The sequence below is a fragment of the Diplotaxodon limnothrissa genome, linkage group LG7, assembly GCF_057381915.1.
Source record: "Diplotaxodon limnothrissa isolate DT_005_m linkage group LG7, D_limnothrissa_male_GT1.1, whole genome shotgun sequence".
NCBI lineage: Eukaryota > Metazoa > Chordata > Actinopteri > Cichliformes > Cichlidae > Diplotaxodon > Diplotaxodon limnothrissa.
In genome coordinates this window covers 8,812,567-8,831,758 of record NC_140602.1, presented here as the reverse complement: position 1 = coordinate 8,831,758, position 19,192 = coordinate 8,812,567, and the positions used below count along the sequence as shown (strand labels likewise).

At 41.6% G+C, this 19,192-nt stretch overlaps 1 protein-coding gene across 1 annotated transcript in view; it reads right to left on the bottom strand.

Moving 5' to 3' along the window:
* magi2b (membrane associated guanylate kinase, WW and PDZ domain containing 2b) overlaps window positions 1-16,797 on the bottom strand; it is a 91,553-nt gene extending 74,756 nt beyond the window's left edge. The window contains exon 1 of the mRNA XM_085359123.1: window positions 16,500-16,797. Coding sequence (XP_085215249.1) covers window positions 16,500-16,797 — 298 coding nt within the window. The remainder of the gene's footprint in view (window positions 1-16,499) is intronic.
* Window positions 16,798-19,192: the final 2,395 nt, after the last annotated feature.

The window sequence follows — 19,192 nt, the reverse complement described above, 5'->3', positions numbered from 1 at the left end:
GTTTACATGGCATAGCTAATGGGTTGCACTGTTTGTATGAATATGAGCTTGGAGAAGGGAGCATATTGATGCAGACACCAATGGGAGCCATTTTGTTTGATTTGGGAAGGCATAATTAGACCCGACATGCCCACTTTCCTGGGAGGCTGAGAGAGGAGGCAGGCGCAGTCCTGCCACATTGATTCTCTGAGCTTCTCTCCTCACAAAGTTTAACTGCTAAACTCTTAACTGCAAACAACCCTACAGTTATGCTTCAGGAGCTCACACCTGCGTGCACACTCGGACTCTTACTGTATATCCACACACACACACACACAAATGCAAGGAGACATGTTTACATTTAAACACAAAAATTTCTCATATTTCATGCCAAGGACAAACCACACCTGATTAAATCCTACTGGCAAAGACACAAACACACACACACTAGTACACTGAGTAAAATGGGTCATATCTGTTGTGATGGTCAGAGGAATGTAAGGAGAGCTGAGGTGAAGTGGTGCTGCTGCACCAGAGAGGTTGTCATGGAGAACGAAACCCAAAAAGAGACGTGTTGATCGATAATGCTTCCTTATTCTCACAAGAGGTCATACAGGTTACAGAGGAGTAAAACACTGTAAGGCAGGAGGCATCGCATATCCGGCTGCACCTCTGAGACATGAACATTCATAAACATGCATAAATAAAAAGAGAGAAAAAAAAATCTGTTTCCTCATCCAAGCTTTGACCAAGCAGCTGAGCGCTGCAGCTACCACCACCTTGACAGGAGTATTATAAGAAAAACCATGCAAGGTTCGTCAACAGAGACCTCAGTTGGACCCTGACTTTCAAGTAACCAGAGCCAACACCTTAACATTATTGAAGCAGTTTGGGATCATCTTGAGGGAGTACAGTAAAAAAAGGCAGCTGACATCCAGAGAAGAGCTTTGAATGTCCTTCAAGAAGCCTGGAGAACTATCCCTGAAGACTGCATAAAGAAATGCAAAGAAAGCTAAGAGAGTTCAGGCTGTGTTGAAGAATAAATATGGTGTGCTCTGGATACCTTCCACAGCTAGTCACTAACTCATACTGACCTTCTTGATCTATGGTATCTATGGTATCCTGAGTTTAGCTTAAACTTGCAACGTACACCTGGGAGCTAGGTCAGATTACGTTCACCTCATAAACATACTGCTATGGAGTTCATTTGAAACTAGACCTAAACCTCCTCCAATTGGACCTGAGTGTGATTACTGTGTTCTCATCTAAATCGCACCAAAGTGGAAAACAAACCAGAGTTCAACTTAAACGGACTAAACACTGCAGGTGTTTCTTTTAACTCACTCCCCCTTTACCTTTAGGTAACCTTTATTTCTTATTTCTGACCTGAGCAATTTCTGTCATATTTCAGGCCTGCTTACAGAACAAAAATGGCCAGATGTGCATAAAGGTTAGTGAAGGTCATCTCTGCCTATGCAGCTTCCCATATACCCTTGGAAAAACCCAGAACGTGTTCTAATGGTCATCAATTTACATCTTCATTGATATATACCGAGGTGTCAAAATCTGTCATTAAGGGTAAAGTCATATAATGTCTTTTAGGGGGGACAGCACAGATGAAGCTCTAGTCAGGAACCAACATGAACAGAAAGAATTTTTTTTAAAAAGGAAGAGGATAATCAAAGCCAGACAATCCATCAGCTATCATCTAATGAGCTAAACTCTAACAGCTAATGTTTTGGAGCTTTCCGTGTGGCCAGGGGATATCTGGTCCAAGACTTCCTAACTATACTTTTTTAAAAGAGATGAAAATCTTGAGTTTTGAGACTGCTTTTGGGTCAGTGTGTTTTGTCTTTTGCTCTGCACACATGCTGAAAGCAGCCAAAGCTTGTTTAAATTTGACTAGTCAATACTACAGACTATATATGAAAACTAGAAAACTCCTAGTATCAGAAGTCTTGTTCCTTGCCTACAGATTCTAAATATTCATGTGTGGGTGCCCATTTATAAAGATCATATGTCAAACAACATGTCCAGTGTTTTCTTTATTAATTAATACAATGTAATAAATATATTATTAAGTTAGGTTTGGCTAACAGCAAACCTAAGTTATTCATGTTTGTTTGCTAACTGAATGCTCAGAAAACATCTTGTCTTGTTCTTCCTTATAGAGGGTCGTCTGATTGTTGAGGTTTTCTCTCTATTATTGTAGGGTCTTTATCTTACAATATAAAGTGCTTTTACTATATAAATAAACTTGAATTGAACGGCATTAAATGTGAGGTTAAACTGAAGATGCTGGTTTTTATTTAGCAGATAAATGAACTTCAAAGACAGTAACAGCAACAAAGGTGATAACATAAAATGCTACAGTGCATTTGTATATTTCTGAAAAAGGCCACCACAATTATTTTCATCACATTCAAAATGTCCTAAATTTTGACCTGTAAAATATCAGCTACTGCATAGGCCACGCTTAGCACAGCATGCTATTACCTTTCTCTTACTTTCGACTGCAGGAACTGAAATGAACTCAAATACTTGGTTTTCAAACCTGAATGTTGAGCTTTGATCTTCAGTTACAGTCTTTACTTTTGATACCGTCAATTTCAGTTTTTACGTTTCCTTTCAGAATAAGACCCTAGCCAAATAATATATGGAAAAGGGGGTTAGCATGACAAATTCTACACACTTCAGATTTAAAAAAAGAAGAAAGAACTAATTAAGGTATATTAATAAGCTATAAATATTTCTATACTGTAATTAGGGCTTTGCGATATGACCAAAATCTCATGTCCCGATATAAGAATTCTATCATCCCGATAAATTCTGTGAATCTCGGGCAGCTCGTCTTGCAGGAACTGTTTCCAGCTGCGCGTCATGCAGCTGGAGTCGAGTGTTTTAACCGATGCATGAAACGATACATTTTTAGACATAAGTTGTAAAGGCCGCAGTTTTCTTTGTGAGTATTTATTACACGGCGTGCTGCGGGGAAAAGCCTGTTCTAACGTTTGAGTCTAAGGTTTATTTTTTAGCACCTGGTGGCTCTTTTTTAATTCTCATCCGTAAATAATCTGCTCTTTCACGTGATTCCGTTTATTTTGAAAAGTCTCAACAGGATCTTGAGCTTTATTGTGAAAGGTTTATGTGGAACATAAACAAGCGGACACGCGATGCTGTTACCGTCGTTGTTGCTACCGAAAACAAAAACAGGCTCTTGTGGTCCATAGTGTGGTTATATAAAATATAAGAGAAAGAGAGAACTTTAAGAAATTAATATAGCCACTACAGTGAAATATTGCCGTAAACAGTTTATTTTGCGACACCACGAAACAAACGATAGCGTAAAATGAAACATAGACGTTTTTATATCGTCATCCTATATATATCGTTATATCGAACAGCCCTAACTGTAATACTATTGCTCTTTTATTTTGGGGCTGTTTACAGTATATTTTTCATTTGCTACATATAGCGTAAGTCCATTACATTGTGAACACTAAAATTTTAAAAAGCCAAAATGTGTGTTACTGTCTCTTTAAAGAACATACAGTACCTTTTTTCTTTCCCTCTTTACATTCATTTCTATCATTCTGTTTTTCTACCTCTTTTTATCTCCTTGTCATATCTGACATTTTACTTTCACGGTGTCTTTGTCCACATCTCCTGTGGTCCAGTTAAAGAATACTAAGATCGGACTTGGACCAATTTTTCTTGTCTAACCCTCTCAATTAGGCACAGGAAGGGCTGTGTGAGATAAAGCAGGCGATATACGGTGTGTGCGTGTGTGTTTGTGTGAGAATGATACTGGATACTGTATGCATTTATAGTCGCCACATGTGGGTGTATTGTAAAAAGGCCATTTAGCTGTGGATAAAGCATCAGTTTCCAGTACTCCTAATGGCGTTATTACAGCAGGCTGCAGGGCCCATTATTAATAGTAAACGACAGAGCGTCTCTCCTAAAGGTCTTAATATTGATTCCCCCCATCCTCAGACTAGTCTTAATGATGATGTTCCTGTATGTCTTTCTCTACGGTGCCATAATCAAGGCCAGACACAACCTCTGAGTCACTGTAAAGGGAAACAAGCTCACACTACAAATGAGATTTCAGGACTAAAAGAGGTAGAGCTAACGGAATTGCCATTCCTAATTCCTCATGTAGCCATGCTCAGTTACACCTCACTGTTAGCAAACAGCCCCTCCACTCTGCGTTGTGTTGAAAATTATGTGTGAAGGATTGTTTATCTATTTGTGCTGGGGTTTATTATCTGCATAAGAACAGAATGCATAGCGGTCAACACTTAAAAGGTGCAGCAAACCCACCTGTAGCTCTTTGGTGGACAAATAATACACAATATATCCTCACAGTTCTTTGCTTGGCGACGCTGAGCTAATACAACTCCACAGATACACATCTATCAAATTTGTGGTAATTATGGCAATTGGATTCGCATACTATAAAAAAAACTCTGTTAGACTTGTACTGCCTTCTTTCTCCCGTCACTCCTCATTGTATTCAAGCAGCGCTCCAAAGACTCAGTCGGAAACAAGCAGCATGCCTCTTAATGGAAAATAAAGAAAGACCAATTAAAAGACAAAAACAGGGTAAAATGTGCACGGCTCAAGCGCTTCATCCGCTGGTTCGCAGATGTGGGAAAGTTGAGTAACAATAATGGGTAGAAAACACAGAGAGAGTGAGATATGAAGAAACCCCAGAGGCAGTGGAGAGTAATAAGAAACTCATCAGTTTGGGGGTGCAGCAGTCAATTCCCTGAGGGGTTAAAACCAGCATGGGTGTGTTTCCTGTCAATACAAAAAATTAATAATTGCGACTGTGGCTGAGAGAAGGCCACCTTCTGAGCATCATAATGATTCTGCTCTCCAATGCATCACTTGGCTGCTATGGTCTGATAGTCTAATAAACCCTGTCTGTAGTGATTAAGGGGCCCTTCATGCTGCTAAATCCAAACTAAAATGAATTGAATTCAACTCCAATGTACTGACCCGATTGCTCCTTTCTTTTCTCCATTACAGCTTGCAAGGATGAACTATATGAACAAGAATGTAATAGACACCATGCTCATAAAGTCTGCGAGAAATGGCCATAACTCTGACCCTAACAAGTCAGGTGGAAAATACTTTTAAGCTCAGGCATGCTCCACTGACTCATCATCAAGGTGATTACCATTTCGTTAGGATCAACTCCAAATTATTGGCAGTAAAAGTCCAGAAGTTTAATAAATTCCACAATTGGAGCAGTAAACAGCTAAGCATAATACACTTAATATCTTGGTCTGACCAGGCTACACTGAACATTTGTCAATGCTAATGTTAAAGGACAGCAACATACACTATATTGACAAAAGTACTCACTCACTCATCCAGATCATTGATCATTCAGGTGTTCCAATAGCTTCCATGTCAACAGGTGAATAAACTCAATCACCTTGGGATGAAAACAGCTTCTACAAACATTTTTGAAAGAATTGGACCCTCTCAAGAGCTCAGTAAATTCCAGCGTGGTACGGTGATAGGATGGCACCTCTGCAACAAGTCCAGTTATGAAGTTTCCTCACTTTCGGTAACAACCGCAACTCAGTCACCTAAAAGCACAGAGCAGGGTCAGAAGATGCAAATGGGCTTTGTGTTCAGAGGTCGACAACTTTCTGCAGAGTCAGTTGCTACAAACTTCCAAACTTCATGTGGCCTTCAGCTGAGCTCAAGATGAGTGTGTGGAGAGCTTCATGAAATGGGTTTCAGTGACCGAGCAGCTGCATCCAAGCCTTGCATCACCAGGCACCAATGTAAACATTGGTGCCTGGTGATGTAAGGCTTGGATCCATTGGATCCACTGATGCAAAGCACACCACCACTGGATCTAGAGCAGTGGTGGTGTGTTCTCTGGAGTGTCACACTTTTCAGCCTGGCAATCTGATCGTCTGGGTTTGTGGGTGCCAGGAGAACGGTACATGTCTGACTGCATTATGGCAAGTGTAAAGTTTGGTGGAGGGGGAGCATGGTGTGGGGTTATATTTTAAGAGATGGGCTCGGCCCCTTAGTTCCAGTGAAAGGAACTCTTGATGCTTAGCACACCAAGACATTTTGGACAATTTCATGCTCCCAACTTTGTGGGAAGGTTTCGGGGATGACCCCTTCATGTTCCAACATGACTGCTCACCGGTGCACAAAGCAAAGTCCATAAAGACATGGATGAGTGAGTCTGGCTTCAACACAACAGAACACCTTTGGGATGAATTAGAGCAGAGACTGTGAGCCGGGCCTTCACATCCAAACCTCACAAACACTCTTCTGGAAGAATTGTCAAAAGATTCCCATAAACACACCAAATCCTTGTGGAAAGCCTTCCCATAAGAGTTGAAGCTCTCATAGCTGGAAAGGTTGAGCTGGCATCGTATTAAACCCTATGGATTAACAATGAGATGTCACTTAAGATTATATGCATGTGAAGGCAGACGAGCAAATACTTTTGCCAATAAAGTGCATCTTCCCTTCTGATTGATCAAACCTTTACAAACACCATGTATAAACAGCATCCTTGTTAGTCTCTCCCATAAGCACATAACAAAGTAAAGGACTGACAGGTTGAGTCATCCAAGGTTTGAGTTATTCTCAAAGATCTTCTCAAATAAGGTTTCAGCCCTGTCACAAGAGATATTATTAGAATTTTTTTTTTTTTTTTAGCAGGCTAGGTTTCTGCTTCAGTGAATTTAATGCAAACCATTTTCAATTTTCCTTAAAAATCCCCCACAAAGAGACAGATGTCTGTCTCTGCTGGGTGTTGCGGATCATTCAGGGTAACCAAAAGAATGTCTCTTCTGGGAAAAGGTTTGTGTCTAGTGGCATTTTTTAAAGATATCAGAAGGCACTGTATGAGTTTGATCAGATCTTGGCCCCTGAGCTCAGAGAAGGATTTAACTTTCGTAACTAGAAGACTAAATAAGTTCAGGTGGGAAACTTGTGTCTCTGTAGCCTATAAGAACATGATTTTGGTCCTTTTTTTTTTACAATTTAAAAGACACAACTTACAGTTCCTGCTATCTTTGATGCTCTTTATGTTGAATTAGTCAGTGACAGGCTCGCCTTTATACACAGAAACTTGCACATTCATCTCAAACAGCAGAGTTGCTTCAGTGCAACTACTGAATGCAACACTTTTGAACTCAGTGGAGTTCAGTCTGCTACTATTAAACTTCCTGTGAGAGTGTCAGAGCAGATAGAGAGCTGCTCCTTTGAAAACTGATTAGACAGATGCTGTCCTCTACTGGTAGGAAGCATTAGCTACAGTTATGAAACGATCCAGAATGTAAATGAAGCACTTTAACACGTCAGCCGAGATTTCTTCCAGTAGAACAGGAAGCTGCCTGCTGCTGCAATGAGCATGATTGAGTCAGCAGTGGAATTTAAATTCATATTTAAGCAGAGCAGCCTTACACAAAGGGATTTTCCCCCCATTAATTTATTGTATGGAGGTACAACAGTGAAATGAACTCATGATCATGTGCATAAACCGATGCAGAGCAAAAAAATTAGAGGGTCTTCAAAACAGCTGAGGTGTGGTTATGAAAAACACGTATACACATATTATATATATAGTGCATGACGTGTGTCACAGTACTCTGCGTATGAGTTGGCTCCACTTCAAGCTATTCAACTCGGGAATGAAAGTGAGCCTCTTTAGAAAGTCAGAAAATCACACGCCATTGTTGGTAGCCATCCACCAGTTTCAGTGCAGCAGCCGGAGTAGCTCCTGACGCCAGCTTTTATAATCCTTCTCATTCAGATCTGAAGCCCACAGTGAAGCTATCAGATTAGCGCTGCTGGCTAATACACACTATGTCAATGAATGAAAACCATGCGCTGCCTTCTGTGCTGCCATGCCTGACTGAATAAGATATGATTCAGTGAAAGTAGGAGGGAAGCTGTTGTTTCACCACAGCCCTGACTCCCTGAGAAGGTTTTCTAAATACAGCAGATATCATTTTCAAAGCAGACCTGCTGACTTATAAAACACACAGGTATTGTATGCGCAAAGCCAGACAAACCGAGTGACTCTAAATACATGCGGCAGCTGTGATGAGCTGTCTGCCTCCACCTCTGGAGGTGAGAGGTGGTGGTGTCTCTCAGCTGTACAGTCGCCTCATTAAACCCTCAGACCTCTCGGCTGACTGAGACAGTGGGAGAAAAAGAGTAAAGTGACAGGGGTTGCATGTGAATGTCAGTAGGAGAGTGTAGTGAATATACATGTCTACGTACAAATGTAAACACTAGAGGACTTCCATTTTTTGCCACTTTTTATTTCTGTGTACTTTTTAGACCACAAAAAATTTGAGAGCCAACTAAAACTTCATATGAAAAACATATGGACCGGATCATACAGCTTAAACCAGTGGTTACCAATATGGATCAGACACACATACACAAGCGCCCGCCAGAATTGCAGATCTGATTGCACTTTTCTTCATTCATAATTCCATCAATTTTGACCTCTCCAACACTACTGCCTGAAATGCAGCCCCAAAACATGGCAGAGGCTCGATGATGTTTTACAGATGGCTGTAAACACTCACTGTTGTACTACTCTCCTGAGTTTCTCAGTACATACTGATGACAATGTGAAGCCAAAATGTAAAATTGTTTAGATTCTTTAACAAAAGAGATCTGTTACCAGTGATTTTCAGCCCAGTTCCTTGTGAATGGCATAAGAATGGCATCTTTACATCTTTTCTGATAAGGCTTTGCTAGTAGATCGATCAACCAAAGATTCAGATGCATCTCTCAGATCCTGTATCATTTCTTAAGGACATGACATTCAGGTGCTGTTCTTCTGCTGTAGATAGATTTTTAGCCCTTCCACTTCTTCTTTTGTCCTCCACTTGTCCAATTTCCTTTAATTCTTTAAGAACGCACTGCACACCATGCCAAAATATGCCAAGTTTGTTTTTGTCATTCTTTATAGATTCAACTAAAGGAATGGGAACAAATTATGAGTTTTTGTCACAGGCTAGAATAGAATAATCCTTTAATTCATTTTTTGTCACAGACTGCTAGTAATAAATATACAGTTTAAGTTGTCTGTTATATACAGACACATCACTGTTTTTTCCTGTGATTTTGGTGCCTTTTTTATGCTTGAATGATTCATAGGTCAGTGTTACGTACCCTAAACGGTAGAAAAAAAATAAAACATCCTCTGAAAGGCCAGATACAAGGACTGTACTGAAAATGAGTGAAAAAGGAGCCAATATTGAAAAACTTTGAAAGACATTGAGAAAGCCTGGAGAAGTATTGCTCAGGGCCTCTTTAGAAGATATAGAAGAAAGTCCTTCTCCTTGGAAGCAAAATATAAAGAAATGAGGGATTATTTAGAAGCTTTGCGCAATAATGTTCATTCAATCAACAGAATATTTTCTTGTATTATTAGGTTTTGTATCCTAATATACTTGCAGTTAGGCAATATTTGTAATTCATAACTTTTACTTTTACTGAGGATTTTGCAGCGTGTTGCTGATTCAGTAAAAGACCAAAAAGGAAAAAAAAAATCTCACACAGGCACAACATTTTTCTCTTACGAAGCAAAATCACCTCAGCCTGATTACATTACTTTCACTGCGGTTGTCACAAGATAAAGAAGCTCCACTAGGTGGCCAGCGGTGTAAGGTGTAAAACATAAATACCCACAAATTAAGATTTATTTATACAGCCATGCTTTTAAAACCAATTTTCAGAATTCAGTGTAAAATAAACAATGAACATAATGTCAAGTAATATGTCATATAAACAAAACAAACAAGGAAAACAACCGTCAGAGCAAATATGCCCCAAAATCAGCTTCGTCTTTGTATTTTTACCATTTTTGTGTCCACGTTATTTCATCAAAAGAGATGATTCATTGCTGAAATCTTGCACACAAAGACAACTTTCTATTGTTCCCATAATGAATGTGTGCATGCATACATTTTACATACTCGCACTTAATTCCTTTCTCAGCATATTTCACCCCCCCTCTCTCTCTCAGCACTCAGACACACTCATCCTGAATAATCATAAGAATTTGATGTTTATCTCAGCCAGTATGAAATGCAGCCTCACACAGCATCATATGGTCGCATTGCCACATCGATCCATCACTAAAATCTGTGCTGTCACAGATTCTGCAAAAATGCTAAAACTGGCATCATAACCAGTCACATCCTGACATTAGAATAACTGAACGGCGGGCGAACTGGTGTCACGGTTCTTAAAAACTCTGATCACATCATGACTCGAATGACATTTAGGGAAAATCACTTGACAAAAACCTTCTTTCAGTCACGTCTTTCACACAAAGACACGGCTTCTATCTGCACCTCACAAACACATGCTGCAGCACAGTCCCAGTGCAGTCCCATGCAGCGTGTCCACGCTAAGGAGAATTACATTGACCTAATTCACTTAACTGGACCAGTTAGATATTTGGTCATTGGCTGGCTGAGCTCGGGTTTGATCCTCTGAGCTGAGCTCCAGCAGCTTCTAGCCTCAATAAAATCATCCTCCGCCTCTGACAGAACTCATCTCTTGGTGAGTTATTAATACCAACGGAGCAGACAGGATGTTATGCACTGATTCTTCAAGCTTCTCATCAACAAAGCGACATGAGAGCAGAAGAAGGTCGCCTTCTCTCCCTCTGCTCCATCTGTCCCCCAATACTGTACTTTACATCATTAAGAGGACTGGCAGCACTTGGACAGCCAAGTCAGAAAACTTGACAACATCAGAAAATGACCCAAAGTGTAGATTTTAGAGAGATTAAAAGCTAACTGAACAACCATTAAGCTTTTTTGTGCTGCAACACTGCTGTGGCTGTATTTTCTATTTTGTTTAGTTTTTTTATATAAGCAGTTTTATATGGCCTTGCTTGGACAGTAGCTTTGAGATTTGTGCTTTGTGACCATCGACGCCTCCAAAGAGTGATTATTCAGTCTGAGCTTAGCAACCATAACCATGCCTGGAAAGCCTGTCAAGCTTTCCAATTTCTCCTACGTGCTGTGTTTGGATCAATATATCTTTTTTAGAGTCTTAAAAAAATTGCAATAAGACATCAGAAAAGACTCATGAAAATATTCAAATGTGTGTTTTTTTCTGCTCTGAAATAAACTGGAAAACATGCTTAAAAAGCTTAGCGCATACAACAATATCCTTAATAGCTTAACAGCCTGTTGCATTTGTTTGTGGAAAATGGATACCGCTACACAAAAACAAACATACTATTATAAAAGATTTTAGGGGTAAAATGAAGTATTTGTTACGCACTTCATTTATTCAAGGAAAGTCTAAATTCCAGTACACCCACCAAATTGAAGGTTTGCCTACCTCCCTGTCTGCACACAGCTGTAAAACCTGAAAATATCCCTTTTTGATAAATAAAGATATTTCAGAATCAGAATACTTTATTAATCCCGAAGGAAATATTTCCTCACAGTCTCAGCTTTTTGCATGTTTTTCTTTTTCAAGGATTAAAAAAAAATTAAGGTTCATCTAAAAAACTACATTTTTACTAATACAAAGATTTTTAAGGCTAACGCTACTATATTTTACTTTATTTTGGTGTTATTTATTCCCCTATTATTCTTATGAAACAAAGAAGTCTTCATTCTAAGAAATGGGTCAATTGTTTGGTCTTCATCACACCATGTCTGAACTTGAGCAGTGCAAAATTCATGTTAACACAACACAGAAACTTCAATAAGTATCATTTTTATTTGCTGATAGGTTGTTTAGGCAGCATATAATCACTCCATCTATGCATACGCAGTTAACAGGTGCACATTTAAGCCTTCATGAATGTTCGCTCATCTCAACCATACATCTAAAAGAAGACCTTTGTGTCAAACTGAAGATGTGATGTTTAACGAATTCGAAGCAAAATTGCGATCAAATGAGCCCGCGTTCTTGTTGTAAACTGCAGATTTGAAACAGTCAACTTCACAAAGCAGATCATCAAATTTATGCAATCAGTAGGACGAACATATGTTTTTACTGCTGTCTGCAGAATCCCAGTTAACAGTTTCATTAAGGAACCGCGAGCTTGCTGGCCTGCCCCGTATAAGCTGTGGGCGAGTGCTGCACAGTGTGACGGAGGCTGACTGTGCTCCACTTAGATGTTAAAGGCCATGTTAACATTTTGAATTCATGTTGTTTTCCCTCAGAAGGAACACATATTGTGCTCACAAACCCAACTGCATAAAACATCCCGGGGTCTTCCACCTCCACACTTTTCTCCGCGAGCCAAAAATATATACTACATTTGGAGGGGAGAAAATTAAATTTCAGAGAGACAAGCAGTGACAGCGTTGGTTTCTTTTCTTATATGGAGGAATCTTCAAGTAGGGAAAAGGGCATTTCTGATATTCTGCTTATTGGTATGTAAATTATATCAGGACTTGTTGTAGATTCAGCCTGAATCTGAATGAGAGAAAAAAGGCTCCCAAAACAGCTGATATTACCACTTGTCTTATTTGTCTCCAAGTTTATCGATTAAGTTTTAGTCATATAACTTTTCAGGGGCTTTTTTCCCCCAAAAAACTGAAAACAGCAGTGAAAATTAATGAGATTCCAAACATTACTGAACATTTTCAACATGCTGTCATTTTTTATTTCTACTAAATCAGAACAGCAGTCGCCTCAAGATGTAAGGTAAAGACTCTGCAGTAATACGGAAAACCCCAACAATCAAATGACCCCTTTGAGCAATGCACTTGTGACAGTGGGGAGAAAAAAACTCCCTTTTAACAGGAAACAAGCTCAGGGAGGCCATCTGTTGCGACTGATTTGGGGTGAGGGGAGAAAGATAACATCACAGGTATAGACATAAACACATTATTTTGCTTTTAAGGCTACGTCCACACTAGTCCGGATAGATTTGAAAACTGCCTTTTCTTCTGAAAACGCTCTGCGTCCACACTAGCGTTTTCAGTCATGTTCACAGAGTTGCGCGTCCACATTGAAACGGCCCAAAACGCTTACGTTCCAGTCCTGCGCATGCGCAAAAGCGTGTGAGAATTAAAGAATTTGAAGAAAAGATATCTGGAGCATGTACAAAGTGATATTAATCTTTTTTAGGGCTGTCAAAATTGAAAGCAATCCACACAACTGCTGTATAATGCACTCCGCTATCTTTGTTTAATTGGTCACATGACTGGAAACAAGCTGCATGTCCAAAGACATGCAACTCGTGGGGATAGGTTAATTGGATAATCCAAATTGCCACTAGGTGTGAATGTGCGAGTGAATGTGAGTGCGAATGGTTGTCTGTCTCTGTTGTTGGCCCTGCGACAGACTGGCGACCTGTCCAGGGTGTACCCCGCCTCTCGCCCCATGACAGCTGGGATAGGCTCCAGCGCCCCCCGTGACCCTGAAAAGGATAAGCAGAAGCGAATGGATGGATGGATGGATGGACTGCATCACATGACTAAGTCTGCGTTTTCGAGTGTCCACACTGCGACGGGACAGCTCCGTTTTGAAATGAATGCGTTTTCGAGAACGTTTTCAAAACGCTGCGTTTTACCTTGAGGAAAACGCCATCTGAGTGTGGACGGGAGGCCAAAACGGAGAGAAAATGATGCGTTTTCAAACGAAAACGCATTAGTGTAGACGTAGCCTAAGAATGAAGAACCTGCCAGACATCGTCTGTAAAATAAATAAATAAATAAATAAATGAATGAATAATAACAACAAGAGGGAACAGAGTCCATTTTGCCAAGTGTCTTTTCTCACATCTCCACCACACTCTTCTCTTAAAACTCCACCTTTGTCTTTCTCACTTTGTCACACACACATACACACACTTATTCACACTTCTCTCCACTCCATACTGTTCTAACACCTCTGCGGTTGTGATCTTCATGGCACTTCTATAAATCTGCCTCACTGAGTCGAGCAGCCGTTTGCACCTCACTCACGCTCGCTCCGGATGAGGTGATGAACATGGAGGAGAGCTCTACATCAAAATCATTAGGTGCAAACGGGCACAAGCAACATCTAATGTACAAACGAGCAGTTTAAGCTCAACAACAACACACTAATTGTCATAACAGGCCTCGTTTCGTGTCACGCCAACAGCGAACCAGCGTGGACTCACTTGTTTTCTTATAACATCCGTGACTCTCCAGCTATGACACGACACAGTGTCATCAGTGAAAAGGCCCTTTGTTTTAAGCTTTTGGTTTTTTAGGGGGGTGGAGGGTGGAATTAGGAGAGAGCGGAAGATGACACAAAGCATTTGAACCCACGCAGTGACTGACCTAACCACTCGGCTATCCGTTCAGCCAGGAAGTTCCAGAGTATTGCTTAAAAAATGTAGAAATTGTTATGCTTTGTTGGTATTTTGTGGTGCAGTTTGTTGCTTTGATGGTGAGATTTATTTACAGCACATTCATTTACAAGACAGAGGGGTGAGAATTTTGAAGCAGTTAAACACACACACAAACATAGACGGGGAATAAATAACAACTCCCCTGAGATCTGCACTTGAAATTGTTTCTTTGTTGGCAATCCAGCTATCACGCTTAAATAATTTCTGTATAAAAGAAAGCAGTTTGACTGATTGACACATGATGTTTATGGACACTTTTAGAAAGTGATACGTCCTAAATGACAGCTCACACCTGCGTGGTGCAATGCACACAAAAAAAAATTGCCAACACAGATATTTTTTGGGGGAAACAAATATGCATGTTTGTTCCAGTAAAATCTGCATGACTGGCTTCCCTCGTCCCATCGATTTAAATGAGAGCACAGTGAAAACATGTCTGAATGCCGTAGTTCCTAAAAGACTGTGATGTAGGCACATGAAGGAGGTGACGGCAGAGTCACCTCAATGTGGAGGTCCATCAGGCCTCTCTGCCAGTGCAGTGATCCCTCTGGGACTGGAGCGGGGCTTTCTACAGTGTACCTGACTGGAAATAGCCTGTTAAAACGTGTAAGTGCGTGCATGTCTGCACGGTCGGGCAGACGTGATTGTGCACTCAGACGGGACATCCATATCTCTGATTTTTTTTTTTTGGCTGTGTGTGGCCTCTGAGTCGAGCGGCTGGACTCCTTCTAGATGATTCCTCGGCGGGCCGTGAGTGTGTCAGCAACTGTCTTCCATAAATATACTCCGCTCTCCACTGGATGGAAGTCAAATACTAATATGACAGGGAGAGAAAGAGGGAGAGGGAGCGAAAAAATATATGTAGTGAAGGGGACAAGAAGCTGTGCACAAACAGCAGAGGGCTCAAGGACGTTCTCGGCAAAGACGACGTTCATCTGGAGAGCAGCGAGGTGGGAAGTTCAATACACGCATAGACTCATGTTTAAATGCATAAGTGAGGGAGGAAGAGAATAGACCTGTCTGTTAGAGGCACATTAGCATTTTAACCCCTCACACATCACAACACCACACTCCCACTCTGTCAGCAGCTCCAACTCAGTAATCAATCACGTTGATGCAACCCATGGAAACACAGGGACTGAGACAGAGCAGGCGAATCCTCTGTAAACATGCTCGGCAATGTCCAAAAATAAAATTAAAAAACTGCGTGATTTCAAGCTACACTGAGGCTTATTTCGCAGCTGGGAACGCAGCCCTTTTTAGCCACTTACTGGGGCTTAACTGAACCTCAGAGGGTGCGATGATAAGCATCTCCTCCACTTTTAACTTCTATCCAATGTTCTCTCTGCGCAGACACCCTGACTGCTCTTACACTGGCTGACAGAAGCAGGTCACTCAGTCAAGTCTGCTGCCAGAAATCCACTGGAACATCACAACAACCCTCCATCTTCAGAGGCTACAGTTTGGTTTTGATTTTGTTTTTTTTAATCAAAGCACCCTCAAAGCTACCCTAAGCATGACCTGCACAATTATTGAGTATTTCATGAGCACCACATGTGCACATGCCAGTGAATTTTTAAAGGGGGTGATCAATATGAAAGCTTCATGGGAGTGCAGGTATCGTGGAATAACAGCACTGATCTGGGCTGGCATGCAGCAGTTGTTTGTGTGAAGCATGTCTGTCTGCTCAGACTGTACAGCAGCCAGCAAAGAGAAGAGAGAGAAGAAGAAGAAAAACATTTGATCCACAGCGAAGGCCTCGCGTCCTCGACCAAAAAAAAGGAGAAAACCGCAGGCTGTGGCATCAAGCCTAAACGGACACACCCCCTCCAGCCTGGAGGCATCGAACCAGCGATAAACAGACCGCGGCTGCTCCTGGCTGCGATGTAATCATTATAGTTGCTGATCCTGGTGGACTGAGCCCTTCATTACGACTCGTAATTGTATTTCAGCAACAAAACAGGCCTGCAGCCTAGCAAAGGTCCGTGTTTACACCGGCTTCTCGCTTTAATGCAGACTGACAGATGACTGCACGAATGACATCTTAATCAAACCAGCAACACTCATTTACACAAACACGCCACACACGCACGCCTCTCCGCGGATCCGCGCTCCTGGCCCCTCTCCCGTCCAGCGCATATCTCACCTTGCTTGACACATTTGAAGCGGACCGGGTCTTTGCAGTGTTTGATCACGGCCAGCACGTCCCGGGTAGTGAGCCCGGCTACTGGCATGTCGTTGACCTCCAGCAGCAGTTCATCCTGGGCCAGTTTGCCGCTCTGGATCAGCCCCTTCCCTTGCTTCACCTCGCCGAAGTAGGGGAACTGGCCGTTCTCCGCGCCCCCCTTCAGCTCGAACCCCAGCTCGCCTTCTTTCCCCCGGGTTATCACCGCTTCGTGGACTTTGTTGGTCCAGTGGTTTTTCTTCTTGAGGCTCTTCGACATCGTTAGGGCGAGTTAATCACCGCGGGCTAGCCCCTGCAAAAGCCTCCTACCGTCTCATCTCTGCCTTTTGTGCGAGCGGCTGCAGCTTCACGGCGCTCGTGGCTCCATCATCACCGGTGCACGCTGGCGCAGTGTCCGCTCTGCGAGCCGCGCAGTCGGGCAGAGAGCTGCAGTACAGCACGGCAGCGGACTGAAATAATTATCACTCTGTCAGACACACAGACGTAAGAGACAGATCCTGGCGGATGACCCGGATGTGAAGCCTGAAGGAGGGGAGAGATGAATGGTTCTGGTTCGGCGTAAAGGGATGGAGAGGAGGGGAAATAGCACAGGAGGCGCTTCACTCTTACTACACTGCCAGGGGAGCTTCCTCGGGCTCACTGTAATCGCACACATGTAGGACGAAATATGGTACGCTGCGTGATAGCCTGTATAAACTTGCTCACGCGCAATTTACACGCAAGTGCTTTGGGGAGTGTGAGAAACAGCAGGTTTCGCGCTGCAAAATTCATATATCTGTGGACTTTGCCAGAATATTCCCTTTCTAAAAAATATGCAACAAGCTTGTAAAGACTACCCAAAGGCTGCATTACCACGCGGGACAACACCAGGGACAGCAGGTTCACCGGGATGTGGTGATTTCGAGATTAATGGTTGTTTGTTAACACTAAGTACAAAATTTTGTATCTAAAAATTAGAGAGAATTAATAAAAGGCTTTATTTATATATAAGACTTGGGGTAACAAAAGGATTTATTAATGCCGATTTTATTCTGCTAAATAAATATAAATATAATATCTACACAGTACGCGGGGAAACCTGCACAGAGGTGTGCCAAACTATGGTTAAACTAATACGCAGTTTAGAGTAAAACTGCTGTAGTTGGTCAGTAACCGCCTCCCTCACACATCCATACAGACACCCTCCCTCGTGCATCAATACCTGGTTCTGACATGCACGACTGTCCATTACATGAACATACATTCCTAAATATTGCGCTTCAAAAAGCGCTTTTCATCCCTCGTGGATTCATTGTTGGAATTTTGTAATTCATCCACACAGCACATAACAGGTTTATTGCATGGATGGTTGAGCAGAAACAAAAGTTTGTTTTTGTTTTTTTTAATGTTTTTTTTATTTGTTTTTGTTTGTTTAAATGTTATAATGCGAAGAAAAAAGCGTCGCATCCTGACTTGTGTTTTGTTAAAAGTTCGCCATCTCTGTGTTGGTCACAGTTACATAACTATGATGACATAAATCCAAGTTCAACACAAAACGACAAATCCGTTTGTTGCCATTACTTTTTCATGACTTGCATGACTTTCTGAAAGTGGGTGAAGTAAAGTTGCGTTCAATATTTAATGCATCAGTCAAGAGCTGCTGGTCTGAATCTACTGAGGAGGATGGTCCCGCTTACTGCCACTCTGGATGTGTGTGTGTGTGTGTGTGTGTGTGTGTGTGTGTGTGTGTGTGTGTAATGTGAGCATTCTCCCTACAAAACAACATTACTGTACACAGAAAGCAGCCAGTGAATAAAACACAAGGAGCAGTGGACTCTATCTTTACATACTTGGGTTTCTTTTAGCATTCAGGTCATACAGATGTTCAGATGGCACTGACACTAATTCTAAGCAGATGATGGAGACTAGATTCATTTTCTCCATCGCAGTAGAGAAATATTACTGAATAATCCAGAAAACTGGCTGGATTAGTAGACTAGACACCCATGGGGGAAATGAATCCCAGTTTTGCTTTTGCTCTGCTCTACTGGTGGACGTCAGAATTGCAGCATCATGAGGCCTCTGGCCTGGACTGAAACTCTTCATTTTCACTCCAACACCAGCTCATTTATTGGGTCTGGTTGCACTAAATTATGAAACCAGCTCACGCTGCCTTCAAAGAGAATACAAATGTGGAGCAGTCTCTTGCTCTGGCGCTCTCTTTGTTACATAAGTTGTATATTTGTGCAGGCAGGATAAATCATACACTAAATTTTTCCCCTGTGCTCATATATCTATATCTGGATCAGAGTTTTTCACTATTTTGGACCTTCTCTTTGTGAACAGAAGTGCGATAGAAGAACAAAGAGAAAAGCCATCAGCTGTCGAAGCTTTGAGCTCGAGCAGCTAAATTTGGAGTCACTTTCGGCGGCTCGTTGGCACTTCAAGATTTTTTTTTTTTTTTACTGACAGGATGCTAAAGTAGAGCAGGAGCTCTCTGTGTCTGTATGGCCACTCGAGAACAATGACACAGCTTCAGTGTTAGGAGGAGGTTGAAGAGGAGGAACACATACGCCTTTTTTTTTTCTTGAGTGTCACTTTGATGCTGATGTTTGCTCCGAATTGTCCAAATAACAGAAGAAAACAGTCGAATTAGCAGTGAATCTGCACCCTGA